This window comes from Buteo buteo, chromosome 12, assembly GCF_964188355.1.
Source record: "Buteo buteo chromosome 12, bButBut1.hap1.1, whole genome shotgun sequence".
NCBI classification, from domain to species: Eukaryota; Metazoa; Chordata; class Aves; order Accipitriformes; family Accipitridae; genus Buteo; species Buteo buteo.
In genome coordinates, this window is record NC_134182.1 from 29,008,840 (window position 1) to 29,026,156 (window position 17,317).

Below are 17,317 nucleotides of genomic sequence, written 5' to 3' on the forward strand. Positions count from 1 at the left end.
ATTGCTTACTTGAGAGGCTGTAGGATGCAAATTGATATGGATTACAGGAAGAACATTAGGATATCTGAATGTGACTTTTTAAATGTGAGTTTTATAAACCTTTCACCTTTTGGATGTGCTCAAACTACTGTCAAAAGAAACTGCTTTTCATAGCTGTGTTGTTTGTGCTTGTATATACAGAGTGGGCAAAACACGTTTACATCCACTGCTATGTAGAAAATGTTTTTGTGGCAGCGTAATTACTTTCAGAGAAAATTTATCATGCTGCTTTATTATAGTTAATCTGCAAAGTCTTAATATATTTCTCTATTTTGAAGTGGAATTCAGATTTCCGATACGTATCATATCTGTATCTCTGGAATTGCTTAGGTGGTTCACTAGGAACTAGTTGGAGTTTTCTATAGCAAAGATAATTGAGATGTCTATCATATTTGATTTTGGCTGTAATTAAGTGTTTTATTAAAGATGGAAGTTCACTAGTACAGACAGGAAATAGAGAAAAGAAAGAGATATGAAAGAAAAATGAGGCTTCAGCAGTAGCTGTCAATGCATAAATGCTGTACATTTTTGCATGGGTTCTTGGTAATATTCTTTCTAGCACCCTTTTCCTTGCATTGTGTTCAGAAATGTCCATAAATAACAGAAACATTGAATTGCCTTCCTTTTCAGTTATTAGACTTCAATTTTGTAACATTTTGATTCTAAGAAATGAATTTATAATGTGGAAATTTGAATAATAGTTCAAACAAATTATTTGGAGCATCTCTGACTTACTACATTCATTGTATTCTGAAAGAGATTCGTGAAGTTGCACTTGTTTGCATTAATTAGGGTCATCCATTTCATCAGGAGAAATTCAAGATCATAAATTGAAGTCTTCTCAAATGCCTGAGTAACTTTTGATTTCAAAGAAGAGATCATATACTAGATGACATTGTTCACCATTCCATTTCCGCTAAGTAAATTTTATAAAATTTAGAGTTGGTTTCTGGTCAAAGACTAGAATCCCAGAGTTGCCAAGGCATTAGGCAAAAATCAGTGTTTTGAATAGAAGTGCCAGAATTTGAACAGGCAGCAGAGCTTCAGCCAACCTTTGAAATAGTCCCAACAAATTTCCTTATTAAGCAAGTTACTGGTATCTGTGTCCTTCCCATCTCTTTTTCTGATCTTGAATTGTGATTTCTCGTTTGACTTGTCTATGGTTACGTAACTCCTTTGTAACTGTAGTCAGTGACTTCTGTCATTTGCAGTGCTTTGTCTTTTGAATCCAATAAATTATTGTGTGTAAGTGTAAACTTCTATAAAGCCTTTGACAACTGTATGCTGTGTTTGTGCGTGCATGTGTGCATATACATGCATCGACAGTTGTCTGCTGTGGTTTTTTGGACACGTGAGCAAGAGAGGCTATGATATATTGGATAAAGCAGTTATATGGCATTGTATTTAGAAGTTAGTTTGGGGGGAGGGCGGGAACTTAAGATACGATAACAACACAACATAAAACGATGGTTTAATTTTTTACATTTTAAAAATGTTCAAGGTTTCAAAAGGCTTATTGTCAAGAAAGTAAATTAATTTCCATTCTAAGTCAGCTGCAAAAAATGATCAGATACTGATTACATTGACTTTACTGTTACCCAGTAGAGCAGTTTAAAACTAATCTTTGCTTCTCTTTTTTTGTTTAGGCCAAACAAATAATCTGATCTTCCTTCCTTTCCATCACAAGTTATCTTACTCTTTCAGTCCTTAAGGTAGTCTTTCTGTAATGAAGTATATACAATATTTCTTCTGAACAAGAGGGTCTTCTAAACTGGTAAAATGTCACTTTCTCGTCTTGAAGCACGTTTTTAATTTTTGAACACCTACACCCCATGTTTTTTTCCTACCCTTCTGAGCTGAGGACTGAAATAACCTGCTTTTAAAACTAGCACATGTTATAGTATATTTTATATAGGTCCTGATGTTTAGAAGTGTACTGCACTAGGAAAAGCTGTTTATTCTGTACCGATTCTGCAACTATATAGATTTTGTTTATTTATTTGTTTGCCATTCTAAAGCTGGTAACTCTAAAATTTAGTGAGGTAAACTCCTTTTTCAGTTTTCTCCAGGAAAATAGTGTCTGACATCTCTGTTCAGGAAAAACCTGGAAAGAGGACATGTTTTTTATCAAACAGTTGTAATTTTTCTTCTGCTTTTTTTCTTCTTTAGGAAAGTTCTACTGCCCCTGGAAGTAAACGTTGGGTATCACAATGGGCCAGTTTGGCTGCTAATCACACACGTCATGACCAAGATGACATCAGATTGGAGTCATCTGTGCCTGCTCCATTAGAAAACGGTATTAAAAGCTGTTCTTATTATAATTTGAAGAAACCTATGAAAGGGAGAAAAGAACGATTGGGTATCTACATAAGCAGCTTTCTTACTCTTGGTACCTCATCTTCACCGGAAATTTGTTCGTGTTATTGAAAAGAAACAGCATAAAGATGAGCTCAACGGTAGTGTTGTTTGGCATGGCAGAAGAGTGCCAATATTAAACTGAATAACTAAAACAAAAAATACAAAACCTGTTTAATATTAAAGAAATGTTCACTTGAATGCACTTTGGGTTGGTGTGCATAGTATGTTTCTTTCCTTACATTCTTCTCAATACTGACCCCAAAATCCACTGCTTTAGTGGATTAATAGTTAAACAGTCCAGCTTGAGACTTCATTACTCAGTTGTTATTCAGCTGAAGCATAGCATCCTTCCTTATCTTGGAAACAAAAAAACCCTATGTTTCTTGAAAACAATAGAAACCTTCTTAGCAATGAACAACTTTTATCTCCCTTCCTTGTGAGTGGCAGATGTTTGGGCTATGTCTCTCCTTAGTTAAACTATTCACATTTCTTATTGTAAACGGTTGGTTCTTTAAGATCTACACTCTTGGCTATAAAGGAGTTGCTTACCTTACTTTACTTCTCATCTGCTGTTTTTCTTCCTCTCAATTTCACCTTAGAGATGATGATTTAACACAGAATTCTAGTGTAGTTCTTACGCTGGTAGTTGTGTATTGAGGTGGAGTTAATGTAGCTCTCTCTTCATTACAAAATTGACTGGTAACTACAAAGGGATGTCATATTAATGAATGCTTCATATTCTGAAAGTGATATGCTGTTTAGTGATCAAGAAGTAACTAATCATCAGTCGTCTACTCGAGAGATGTTTTTGTCCTGCAATTCCAGTATTTCCTCTTATTCCAGCTGACTTTGAAGTTTTCAGCATCAAAACAAAGTTTAAAAGGTTAGGGGAAAAAATGTGGTTTAGAAGTAGAAATGCTCTTCTGTGTACACCACTTCAGAAGATATACTACCGTCTACAGAACATGCCAAATAACCTCGTTAGACATTGGTGAGTAGAATAAACTATTTTTTCTATAGTTCTGAGCAGTGTTCTAGGTCGGATTTTTTTTCTTTCTTTTTTCCCCAGAGTTACATGCACAAGTGTAATGTCTGTTCTCTACTTTTATTGTTATAGCTGCTGACATTCTTCAGATTTTCAAGAATCCATGTCTGTTACAATTTCAGAGCCAGCTACGTCTTTGACCTATAAGTTAGTCTCTCAGAAGACTGCTTTTTCAACTGACAAAACGAAGTCTTTACTGCTTTCAGAGTGGAACCATGTGATTCTCTTGCTGCTTAACTGCAAACCTTGTCCCAGCACTCTGCCCAGCAGTCAGGCCTTCTGCAGAAAAAAAAAAAAAAAGCCTATTACTAAGTTCTTTGGGTTTTTTGCTGTTTTTTCCCCAGCCACCTTCCTCAGGTCCTCAGACCAGTGTAAAAGCATAGTGATAGAGATTTCTCTGAAGTGTTTATCAATTCCATATGACATGTTTAAAAAAATAAAGAGGGGGTGGCAAAAACCCAATAATTATGTTTTCCATATTTTTCTGCCCAAATTTTAGGTTTCTTGGTAAGTTTAGATAACTCTCTTTGTTCCCAGCCCAGGTTAGATGAACTGAACCATTGTCTGAACTGCTCAACCTTGAATCCCATAGATGATAATTATATTTTTTTTCTTTCAAATTCCCTCTATTTCTCCTACAACACCTTAACTTAGTTGTAATTAATAAATACATTTCCTAAGTGGATTTGTGATATATTTATTTTATTGCCCTCGGATTTTAGATAACACTAATAAATTAATTCAGATACTTGCTATGTTCTGTATGTAGGTCTTACCTGTACAATTTATTCTTTACTGGAAAAAAGCCATTTAGCTTCTTCACAAAAGAGTTTAGCTTTAATTCTGTATATTATTCTGGCACAGTGAAAGGATAAGAAAGAACATGACTTTTAATTCTAAAGTTGAATAAATAACTTGACTACTTTAAAAAAAAAAAGATTAAATTGAAATATTATTGGAAATTTCTTCCAAAATGAAGCTGCTGTTATGTATTGATTAGTAACTGAATTTCTATTTGGGTTCATATTCAGCAGATGAAAGTGTATGTAAGCATGTTTAATTAACTGGTTTATCAAATACAGTTATTTTTCTGATAATTTACTTTTTGAAGTAAGTTCACGTGGTTTTAAATTCATAGAAGGTGAGGCCATTTAGTAAAGCAAGCAATAAAATACATTCCAACTTCACAGTCTCATTTTACTTTTTGGGGAAGTTTACAAAGAAATTTTACTTTTGATGTTGCACAATGCAGACTTCTGTATCAATGCATGGAAGAATTCTTATCAGTAACTGCTGCTTCTATAGTAGCTTTTCCACCCCTCATAGCAGTTGAACTTTGCATAGTATACTAAAAGTCAAAGGAGATGGAAGGGGGGGAAATAAAATTACCTGGTTTACCTTGTATATAGAATAATGGAAACAAATTTTGCACTATTTGGAAGGATCGGGTATACGTACAGGGCACTTAAAATCAGAACTCTCAAGACTGATCCTTTGGGTGGTTAATCAGGGGCTTGGGGTTTTGGGGGGGTTTTATATTGTTTTAAACTGTCACTTTCAGATGGGACTCTAACTAGGATCTTCTTCAGAGATGAATGCTTCTTTTACCGTTATAAGAACTTTATGATTTAAGTGAAGCAACTACTGTGTAGTGCATATCCATACTGCAAGAATTCTAAAATACTTAAGGAGAAATCCAGAAAGCATTCAAGCATCAAAGATGTAATGAAAATGCAATTTGATATGTATGTCCAAAGACCAATTCACAAAATCTGTCTTGTTGACTTAGATGCCTGTATTTTCTTTAGAAATCTTGGTAGTTAAACTTCACATAACATGTATAGCCAAAGACAGTGCTGAACAACTCCACGCTTTTCTTCTACCAAAGACTGTTTGAAATCCACTAAGAAGCAAGTTACGTGCCTAAATATATGTAAAAGATTTGGTCTGGTAGGTATGTCTTAGAGAAGTCAATCTTCACAGATAGCAATCACATTGATTTTTCATTGAACCTTCCATTTTTTTATAATTTCCAAGGAAAATAGTCCAGGAATTAGAAAACCTTGCTTAGATTTCAGAGATACCTCCTGCTTCTCAAATGAGTGTCCTAACACAGATTATACAAAAAAAGGTGTGAGTCATTTTGCATTCTTCATCAAAGGTGTGACACTGTGCAAAGAGAAAAGAAAGATTGAAGAGCTCAGGTAGAAAATAGCAGATGTGTACCACTGTACATTATAGACAACTATATACGTATGGTATGATTGTTGATAATCAATTAAGTGCTTAGAGAATTCTTGCAGAGAGGGAAGCCCTATACTCCAGTTTATATTCCTGGAAAATAAATGTTGGTGGCTAGCCTTGACAGAAAGATCCCAACAGGGTATGCAGAGCAATTGTTTATACATCTCTCCTGGTGCAAAGTGAATTGACAGATGTGTGTTAGTAAGTATGTCACGTTATATTGCAACAACTGGCAAATGAAATTGCAAAAAGAATTATTTTCTGTCCAAACATTTGAAGTCAGAGCAATTCATAGAGCAATTCATATTCTCTCTGAGTAGTAAAGGCTGGTTTCTGACAGCACAACTGCTATGTTTGTTAAATGGGCAAGGAGAGCAGAGTCATCACTGTGGAAAAATAAAGTTTGGTTCTAAAATGGGGGTATTGATCATCAGTTATTCCTTGCAACAGTTCATGGGATGGTCATATTTTTCTGCCTAAAGAGCATTCTATATCCAGTAAGAATTCAATGAAAGTGCTTTAGCAGTACTACTCATTCTTTTGAGGCTTTTTATACTTCTGTATATTTCTATACTACAGTGTCTTCTATGGGTTAAAAGCATTCTTTTTGCTTTCTCGACCATAGTAAGTTCTTTCTTCATGGGTAGGACTTTTCAATACTGCTGGAAGAGCGTCTCCCAGCACTGCAGCCTCTTTCTTGAGGGGAGGTCTCAAGACCTTGAGCTGTGGAACAGGCAAGGGGGGGATCTTACTCTATTCAGTAGCTTTGAAATCTGGTGCTGAATGTGTTCAGGAATTTAAGACTTGCTTTCCCCTCCCCATCATAATGGTGTGCTGCTATAACAGTGATTTGTTGTGTACCTATTTTAACCTACTGTGAGAGCATAAAAACTCTACATTCATATATAGGGTCCTGGTGTACACAGCTGGCTAAAAGAGTGATTTCGGAGAGAGCCTATCTTACGTAGCTCAAATTCTTCTATCGATGAAAACTTTCCTTTTTACATGAGAGTGATCCTAGCCCATATTATGGAACGTATCTACTGAAATTACAATGAAGCAGGAAAAAATATCATAGTCCCTCTGCAAGAATGACACAAATGTTCATGAAGTGCCCCCTTTCCCAGTATACAGTCACAGAGTGTCAGCAAGGTAGTAATTAGCCAAAGATGCCACACAAACAGGCGATTGTTCAATCACAACCAAAATTATCCATGTTTGGGAAGAAATTCTGCCTGTTTACAGCAGAGCAGGAGGAGGGGATTTTGTTCTATCTTTGCAGTCTTACCCTGCTTCTGAAATTACTCCTTCCCTTTTTCTGCAATATGCTAGTTTTAGAAAGTACACTTTTGGAAGATGGCTTTTTCTGTCCTGGCCATGTCTCTGTGATAAACCAGAAAGGGTTCATTGCAGTAATTCCGTTGCAACCTTTTAGACATTGCTTTCATAGACACGTGCTCTGTATCAGGACTTTGGATTGTGTACAATGAACTGTTCTTTTGTATGACACTCTTAACATTCTGCTTCTAGTAATACAGAAATATTTTTTTGATATATGTGATCTTTTCAATCAGGAGATACCCATTCTGAATTATGTTAGTACATGATGTTGTTCAGGTTTTATTACAAAATGTATTGCAACAGTGAAATGAAATAACATAGCTAGTTATGTACAACTTATTACAGTTCAGAGGTAGTTAATGTAATTCACAAACAGAGTTTCCACGCTGTAATAAGAGGAGTGTTTCCATTCTTTCCTGTAAAGAGGAAATTATGACTAATGAGAATAGGACAGGCACTAATGGGCTAAAGTGGAGACAGTCCAGGTGATGTTAAAGAATAAGAAAAATATTTTAAGAGTTATCTACCCAGGTAGCTTATAGGGGTAGTCAAATCTCCATCAGCTGAGATTTTTAAGAACTTGTGAAATGTTTTTAAACATGTATTTGTCGAAGTATAATTGATCCTGCCATAGAACAGAGGGATGGACTGCTGACTTTTTTTCAGTTTTGTTTTATGTTGGTTTATTAGTGTCCTGGTTTCAGCTGGAATAGAGTTAATTTTCTTCCTAGTAGCTGGTATAGTGCTGTGTTTTGGATTTAGTATGAGAATAATGTTGATAACACACTGATGTTTTTAGTTGTTGCTAAGTAGTGCTTACACTAAGTCAAGGACTTTTCAGCTTCTCATGCCCAGCCAGTGAGAAGGCTGGAGGGGCACAAGAAGTTGGGAGGGGACACAGCCAGGAGAGCTGACCCAAACTGGCCAAAGGAGTATTCCATACCATGTGACACCATGCTCAACATATAAACTGAGGGGGGAGTTGGCCTGGGGGGCAGGAATCACTGCTTGGGGACTGCTGGGCATCGGTCAGTGCGTGGTGAACAATTGCATTGTGCATCACTTCTTTTGTATATTCTTTTATTATTATTATTGTTGTTGTTATTTATTTTCTCTTCCTTTGCTGCCCTATTAAACTGTCTTTATTTTAACCAACAAGATTTACTTTTATTTTTTGATTCTCTTCCCCATCCCACTGAGGGTAGGAAGGAGTGAGTGAGCAGCTGTGTGGTTGCCAGTAGTTGCTGGCTGGGCTTAAACCATGACAATTAGTCTTACACAGCCTTAAGAATTTAATGCTTCTATTTACCTTGCTATTGAATGACTTCTCAGATATTTTTTTTCTTTTTCATTTTTAGACACAGACATCAGTGAGTCTGGTATTTCCATCAGAAGCACTGGTTCAGCTGCTTCTATGACCAGCCAAGGTGAACGAAAGAGAAGAACACTTCCACAGCTTCCCAAAGAGGAGAAAGTGAATGAAAGCTCAAAAGTAAAAACTATATCTCATCAGAGATCAGAAATAGGTGAAAAGCAAGACACTGAACTTCAGGAGAAAGAAACTCCAGTTCGTGCCTCAGATGCTGATGGCAGAAGTATAGCTAAGTCAAGCAGAACAATGAATGGTCTTTCACCCAAAGCTACTGGAGACAAAGTTTTTTCTTTCCCCAGCTCTTCCAGTAAAGAGAGAGTTGAAAGTGGCAGAGAAACTTCCGTGGTGAAACAAGCTTTAGCAAAAATTCAACAACAAGAAAGAAAGGAGCAAGGACACTGGACACCCACAAAATTATCCTCTGCAAAACCTGCTACAAACCAGGTTGAGAAAGGTAGGGAAGAGATTGCTATGTCACCCAAAACTTCAGATAGTCAAGACAAAGCTCCTGGACATGTTACAGATAAAGCAGAAATTAAATTGGTGCAGAGTGAGGCAAAAAGAAGAAAAAATGAAGAAACTATTAAAGGACAAAGTCCTAAAGCATCTGGAGGAGAAAAAAAGGAATCTTCAAAACCATTAGTGAGGCAAGGTAGCTTTACTATAGATAAGCCTAGCACAAATATACCTATAGAACTTATTCCTCACATTAATAAGCAAAGTGGATCTGCTGCCCCTTTAGCACCTGCAAACAGGATACGTGACAGAAGTGATTCAATGGACACCGATTCCAGTCTAGATACAACACTCATTTTAAAAGACACAGAAGCTGTAATGGCTTTCCTTGAAGCTAAATTGCGTGAAGAAAATAAAACTGATGAAGGTCCTGAGACTCCTAGCTATAACAGAGATAATTCCATATCACCAGAATCAGATGTAGATACAGCCAGTACAATCAGTCTCGTTACTGGTGACACTGAAAGAAAATCTACGCAGAAGCGGAAGAGCTTTACAACCTTATATAAAGATAGATGTTCGTCTGGTTCCCCTTCAAAGGATGTTTTAAAATCTTCTGCAACCAGTGCCAGAGAAAAGATGGAAAAGAAAACAAAAAGTCGATCTTCAGATGGTGGGTCTAGAGCTGATGCTCGCAAAACTGTGCAATCCAGTGGAAGAATGAGACAACCATCAGTAGATTTGACAGATGATGACCAAACATCCAGCGTACCTCATTCTGCCATTTCTGATATCTTATCATCTGACCAGGAAACCTACTCTGGCAAATCACATGGAAGAGTTCCTTTTGCTTCAGCAGATGAACTTTTACATTCTAAGATGGAAGGAAAGTCAGCTAAATCAAAAACCTCTCCTGCTGCACTTGGGCAATCTAGTAAATCTACCACTCTTCCAAGACCTCGTCCTACAAGGACTTCTCTTTTGCGCAGAGCACGGCTTGGTGAAGCCTCAGATAGTGAGCTTGCTGATGCCGATAAGGCTTCGGTGGCTTCCGAAGTGTCCACTACAAGTTCTACGTCAAAACCTCCATCAGGGAGGAGAAGTATTTCCAGAATAGACTTACTTGCTCAACCTCGCAGAACTCGACTTGGCTCTTTATCAGCACGTAGTGATTCTGAAGCAACAATAACTAGAAGCACTGCCTCATCTCGTACCCCAGAAGCTATTATCAGAAGTGGTGCAAGGTTAACATCAGTAGGAGATAGTAGTAAAGTTTCTGCTAGAACTCGAGCCAATAGCATTTCTCGACTTTCAGATTCAAAATCCAAGTCTTTGGCTTCAGCTCATAATTCTCCCTCAGGTATGTGAGATTATTTGAACTAGTCTTATACAATACTAGGTGTTTTTCATGTGTGGAAATGTTTTTTAGGAACAGTTCTTATGAAACATTTGTTGAGTTTTAATTGATGCAGTCTTTCTCTTTGGAGCAAGAGGCTTCCTTGGCAGGGCTTGTGGATGTTTCTTACTTAAAATCATAAAGACAAGAAATTGTAATCCTTTAACTCTTTGGATATTTTTTTAACTTGAAATCAGTAACAAAGAATGGCATTCAAATAAGGCAACACTGATTTGCATTAGTAGAAAAAGAGCAGAGATCTCTTTGCTCAAGTGGTAGTAGTGGAAGTTCAGAAGGTCAGCAGCACTTTTTTCTACATAGAAGGTAGAGTATTTATTTGTAAGGTAGGCTTGTAAATATTCTCAACAGCAAGCATTCCCTGCGGTATACCCTGAGCATCTGTAGGATAATTATAATTTAGGATTAGCTTCCAGAACTACAAAAGTGAAGTTTGTTTGAGAAGGATAATAACAATGAAGTAAAAAATGGAAATATTAAACACAAACAGTACCTAACTAAATATTGTAAAGTTAAGTAATTTATATGAAAACATTTACCTTGCTGTAGTTTCTGTTCTCTGTTCTAAATCATGACAATTTATGATTTCATCATGATTTCCAAATCACATTGATCTTCTTCTGTGTTGTAGTTCCTTTACTATAATATTGTCTTATGTATGGAAGGAAAAATCCATAGAATTGATTAATTTTAACCTACTATTCTGTTAGAAGTTAACATAACACTTTAAGTGCAAGCAGTGTGAAAGGCTGCTAGTTTTTTTCCAAAAGCAATATTAAATCAACCAAAATTAAAATGTGGTAGTTCTAAATAAGTGAACTTACATGTGGAATGAATATCTAAAATTGACGTCCTCTTGCTTTTTGAATTGTCATACTACCAGCTGGACCTTATTTGAAGCCAATCCACAATCTAAGAAAAAATGAATGGAAAAGCTTCCAGTCTTGTGTGTTGCAACTGAGATTATATAGTCTCCTTTACTGCTTCCCATTCAGAGTTGATATAAAGATCTGTAATATTTACATTTCCCACAGTCCTACTGCCCTTTTGTTGCTTGTGTATCATAAATGTACCTTCTTAGGATTCTTAGCAGCGTTTATTCTCCAGACAGGTGTCTTTTGGCTCTGTCATTTATTAGGTGAATAGAAATTTCTGTAGAGATACAAACAAGGTGTTCACTGAACTATAAAGTTGAATCTGTTTAATATTATAACGGGTGTCTACAAAGATACAAAAAAAAAGGTGAAATGTAAGAGAAAAACTCAGTCCTTCCTCATAAGATGTCATTGGAAAAGTAGAATGTTTCCAATTTTAATCAAAGTTTTAAATTGATGTGTGCAGCCTGAAAGGTGGCAACATTAGGTCAAGGAAGAGTGTCAGTTAAGACTGCTTCTATATGTTTACTTTAATAATTAACACTAGTTCACATTGCGATATTGCTGATTTTTGAAAAGGTAAACCCCAGTTGTTACTTGTCACTTTGCTGCTTCTTGTGTTTTTCACAAAACTATATATGGATTTTGAGGTTTGTGTCTGTGTGAACTATTGCATGCTCCTTAAACTTTTCCCAGGTTGCTGCATTGAAGTGGTTTGCTGCTTCTGTTCAGGGGAGTGGATGTATCTTTCTCTTCCCAGCCTTCTAGTCTATCATGGTCATCCTTGTTTAATGGTCATTTCATTTACTTGCATTACACAGTCAAAGTTTACTGTAGCTTGTATAAAATACTCTGTTTTCAAGAGAGAAAAGATGTCATCTTCTCATGAGCTATCCCAACATAATAAGCTAGATACTTTAAAAAGATCCTTGTTGGAAAAATCTGTAGTAGAAATATAGCTTCTGTCATAAAAAGGTTTATCAGTTTATATATCAAAATCGGGGAGAAGCCTATATCAATGTAAAGGCGAAAATCTGAAAGCACTTAATAAAGCAGTCAGAGACTTTCAAAACAAAACCATGGCTTAATAAATAAATCAAGCCTTGTTTCTATGTAAGTAAAGAATATTATTGCGACTGTTTAGGATTTGAAGTTCCAGATTTTGTCTGTGTCAGTAAGCTTATTGTGTAATTTTTTTACTGGACTATTTAGAGTACACTTTAGGAAAATCTGAATTGCTTTAAAAGTACTGTAATCTTATATTATATATAGGAGTGTGTGTGTGTGTGTGTGTATATAAATCTTCTATTACATATAGGCCACTACACAGTACACCCCCATTTTCCCATTAGCATCTTATAAAATGATGCTAATTACTACCCAACAAGTGAAGTTATTAATAATATTATTTATTATTTTATCCTTAGATGAATGGATTTAAAACATCTTTGAACAGAATGTGTTGCTTGTATGCAATATATAAAAATGGAACGTAGTAGAAGCTTTTCAATCCAAAGCATATAATACCCGAGTTTTGTTTTGTTCCTAGAAAAGTCAACAATTAACTTAATTTTAGCACTTTTGGAAATTACTAATCAAGTGCCTGACAAAGTGCCTCAACGGTTTGAATGTGGTTTACTTTGGGTACATTTAATCAAGGCATAACAGTGATGTATTTTCTTCTCTCCCTGGACCTAGAAAGACTGGAAAATGAATGATTATTACCAATATAGGGTTTGTTTTGTTTTTGTTTGTTGTTTTTTTCTTTTACCAGAAGACTGGTTGCTATCGAAGTGTTAAAAATGTTCCATGGGTCTTCTCATCAGAGTTCAGTTAACATTACCACATTGTAGATCACTAAACATTGGCAGCAGAATCGTGCTTCTTAAATGCAGTCTACCAAAGAGGAAATTATTTCTGCATTTCCCAAATCTTTTTCAATGTTCAGACATACAGGCCTGTAAAAAGGGGGCAAAAAACAATGTAGTCACTGGACTTTTTTAATGTCTTGTACTTCACGTGGATGAATTGCAACATGATAGCATTAAGATTGTCAGAGCTGTCAGCAAATCCATAATTTCAAGAATCTTTTTTAATCCTTGATACAGTTAAGTATTGCTTACTTGTAAGTGAAGGGGCAAGCAGATAAATAGAACATCTTGGATGAGAATTACCAGCCTTAAAGTAATTACCAGGGTGTTTCTGTGGTAGGAGGCTTGGTAACTGACAACACTATGAAGACATGTGAAGCAGAGTTAGTAATTTTATAGCACAAGCAATCAAAGATATAATCAAGGCACGGAATCATCAAACAGTAGAGTGTGATCAATAAACACAGAGAGGACCAAAGACCTTTTTTCACAATTGCAGAGGAAAACTGAAGATGATGTTACAGAAGGAGCTATGTGTTGGGAAAAGAACAATGTTATCAGACCTAGTGCAAAAGTGCTAAGCTGCAACTGTAAAATTAAGCGTTGAGTCAGAAAAGAGAAACCTTGAGCAACTAGCTGTGTTCAGCCGCTCTGTTGGCTTGCTGGCCTAGCTTTCATTGCAAATAACTAGCAGATAGGTTGATCAAAGCTGTTGAGGTATCTCTGGGAGGGAAAAAAAAAAAAAAGGTTTGAGCATGGAGAGAAAGCAACCCGTATTAACTGTACCGTAGTATTATTGCACTACTGAGCACCAAATTTCAGGATCTTTGAAATGGATGAACCTTGAGAAGACAATGCATCAATGAGAGTAGAGTATTTTATAAGGGATATGCTTAATAAAGTCTGTCCTCAATCTTAGAAGTGAGATTATGGTGTCCAAATCATCAAACTTGCCAGCTTAAGGTGTTGTCGACGCATTATACTTCTCGCAGAGTAGTCACCAAATTAGGTTTGTCTGCTGATTATTTTAGCCAGGGTTTTGGAGGATTTTCTAGTTATTGGTACTGATATTCACAGTCTTTGGTGTCTGAGATAACTAATTGCATGATAGCTTTCAGAAATCTACATAAACTGCAATGACGTTTTGGGGCTGCATAATTTATAAATAGAATTAAAAGCATGTATGTGCAAATGTCATGAATCATACAAGTTTGAGATTTTTACTGTTAGGCCTACAATAACTTTTTCCCCATATTAATAAGAACCCCGTTGATAGTACATAAATAAACAACATTTTAAGGCCTTAAAATTTAATGGTCTTAAAAAATGTAGAGGGGTTTTATGGTGCGATGTAGACAATTGTTATTGATGTCATTTCAGTCAGTATCTCTGAAATGTTACGTTTTTACAAAATTCAGTATTTTTGATTGAATGTATAATTTAAGAATCTTTTCCTAAAAAGTGTGGGTGGAAAAGATGACCTAAGACTAATCTCATCAATATATTTTATTTAAGATAATGCTTCTAATCTGAATGTTTTAATACGAATTAACATGATAAAACACTATTTTGTACACAGAGAAATCCAAGCTTCTCCCAGACCCAGATCCTGATGTTGAAACTTACAGTGGTAGAGTACTAGAAATCAAATCTGTTTCTGATATTTCACTTCTCATTCAATTTTTAATTTTTAAATATATTGATTACATATGCTCATTGTACAGTGCTGAGTTGCTGGACTAGCTCACTTGAGAGATTTTAAGATAAATTTTTTATTTATTGTTATGCATATAATTTGAACCAGGACAAAGAATTTAAAGAAAGATTGATGATAAAATGTGGGCCCAACTCATAAAGCTCTTTGGACTTTGGTCACGCATTGCTTGCATGCTGTTGGTGGGGAAATGTGCTTTTTCTGCTTATGTTCTGCTTCCCTGAGATCAAAACAAGTTTGAAACCTCTAAAAAGAGAACAGTAACTGACTGGAGAGACATTTTTATTTTCTTCAACAAAGTTAGAATATTAAAAAAAAATTAGTAGAACTGGACGTGATTTGAAGCCCACATTTAAACCTGAAAAAAAAATTACCCAAGCATATTTTTGTTTTCAGCAATTAAAAATGCATTATTTATATGAGGGAAGGGATGTAAGCTTATACACCAATGTCATGTTCTACATACTGTAATCTTTGAGAGCATTACACAAAACTTTTCTCAGCTAAAAATTACTTCATTATTTGTTACTTAAGTTCATATTCATGTATACTTCATTTGTAATGTTTTTTAAAACCTTTCAGGAGAAATAATTTATTACTTCTTGAATTTCTTCTTATATTAAAAACAATATACAATACTTGAATGTATTATTTTTGAATTACCAAGAGGTGATCACACACTTTTTAAAAATTTCTACAGTAATTATAGAGCCTCAGTGAGTTTGGGGGACTAAATCCCCTGCAAGAATTTAACAGGTTGTTGTGATGAGCATTCCTTTACGCTTAGTAATATCTCTTCCTGCTGGGAATGTTTCAGGACAGCATATCTGAAATGCATGTTCTAGACTTCAGTAATTCATAGGGGGATGAGAGCCTCCTATTTAGTTTCAGTTCTCTTATACTTCAGGCTGTCTTCAGCAGCATGGCTGTATATGCTTCATGTGCTACATGTGTGAATATATGCTCTTTACTCTGAGGCTGCTGGTTTTGTAGATGTGCTGCTGATTTTTATAACACAGTATTAATATTAACATATTTTTTCCTGTACTAAATATATAACGAATCATCTAGGATTTTTATGCTTTCCTTACGTAAGCATGCATTCCAGGCTTGGTGCCAGCTCCATCCTTCCTTCACGTCTCTTCATATTTTTGTGTATCATGTAAACCTTGAATGAAACTTGGGAAAAAATCTGCAGAAAAAGTGCAATCTGACTATATACTTAAATGTTAATGAATTGGGCCCTTGTTCTGTAAAACGGTTTGCTTGAGCTCACATACAGTTACTGGCTTTTACATCTTATTTCACTCATCATTATACAAAGAGCATCCGTTTTATGTTTTTATCAATATTTATTATTTAACACAAATTTTGTAGCTTTCTTTTTAAGATGTAGTAAATAAACCTTTTGTGAGGTATCTGGGGATTGATAATGAATAGTTGTGTATTTTTGTGATGTTACTGAAATAATACTGTTTTTTCATATTAAAGATGCAATAATAATTCTTTTTTAATAATTAAACTAATTTAGTAAGTGCAAGATGGAGGCGCTTTCCTACAGATTATGCTTCCACCTCAGAAGATGAATTTGGATCAAACCGTAATTCCCCTAAACATACCCGTCTACGTACCTCTCCAGCCCTGAAAACCACGCGACTGCAGAGCACTGGGACAGCAGCTCAAAGTAGCAATACATTCAAGCACAGAATAAAGGAACAGGAAGACTACATTTGTAACTGGACTGCTCACCGAGAAGAAATAGCAAGGTTGGTTTTAAAGGAATGCCTCTAAAATAACAAAGATTTGTACCCAACCAGTTATACAGGTACCTATATAGGAAAAAGAGAGCTAGTGGACTTTCTGTATCACTCTACTTACCTTTTTCATTCACTAACTGAATGGGTAATTTCAGATTCTTTTGATGAGAGACTGGCAGACAGAGCACTCATGTTCCAGCACATCTCTTTCTAATGGAAAATGATAGTAATTTCTGACTTACGATAGCCAGATCCCAGAGTATGAACTTCTGGTTTCATTAGCAGGACTTGCAGAGATACTTTGTGTAGAACTCTTAGTTGCTAATGGCGTATTTCCTGAGACTGAAGTATATCTGATTTTGTACTACCTTAACGTTCATATTGAGGTAAAATTTCAGATCAATCTATAGGTGACAGAGAGAGGAAAAAGTGATTTTGCCAATGTGAGAGACCACGTTCTCATTTTATTTTTCATTTATCTAGACATTATTTCATGTTAGGTATTTTCTGATTTAAATCATATGTATTCATCAAAAAGTAATTTCTTTTATTGTGAGTCTCTGAGATTACTATAGCAATTCCTCCATTATTGCTAATAACACTCTGCTTCAAGTGAACCAAGGAAGAGGTATTCAGTTCTGCATTCTGGTAACCAGTTATTCCCATATCGTGCAATACCCAGGCAGTGAAAACTTCAAATAGCTTGCACTAAATAACTAAAACTATGTAAGTATAGAAATGTTATTTAAAACTTAGATGCCAGTGTTCAGGTTCTGAACCTTTTCATAGAACTTAATTTGGAAGCCTAAACAAGAAGAGTGTTTTCCTTTT

General features: G+C 35.6%; 1 protein-coding gene across 5 annotated transcripts in view; it reads left to right on the forward strand.

Annotated features, from left to right (window-relative positions):
- CEP170 (centrosomal protein 170) overlaps positions 1 to 17,317 on the forward strand; it is a 104,757-nt gene that overhangs the window by 70,599 nt on the left and 16,841 nt on the right. For all 5 annotated transcript variants that reach the window (XM_075043186.1, XM_075043185.1, XM_075043183.1 and 2 more), the window contains 3 exons: positions 2,209 to 2,335; positions 8,386 to 10,215; positions 16,261 to 16,495. In XM_075043186.1, the coding sequence (XP_074899287.1) occupies positions 2,209 to 2,335; positions 8,386 to 10,215; positions 16,261 to 16,495 (2,192 nt within the window). The remainder of the gene's footprint in view (positions 1 to 2,208; positions 2,336 to 8,385; positions 10,216 to 16,260; positions 16,496 to 17,317) is intronic.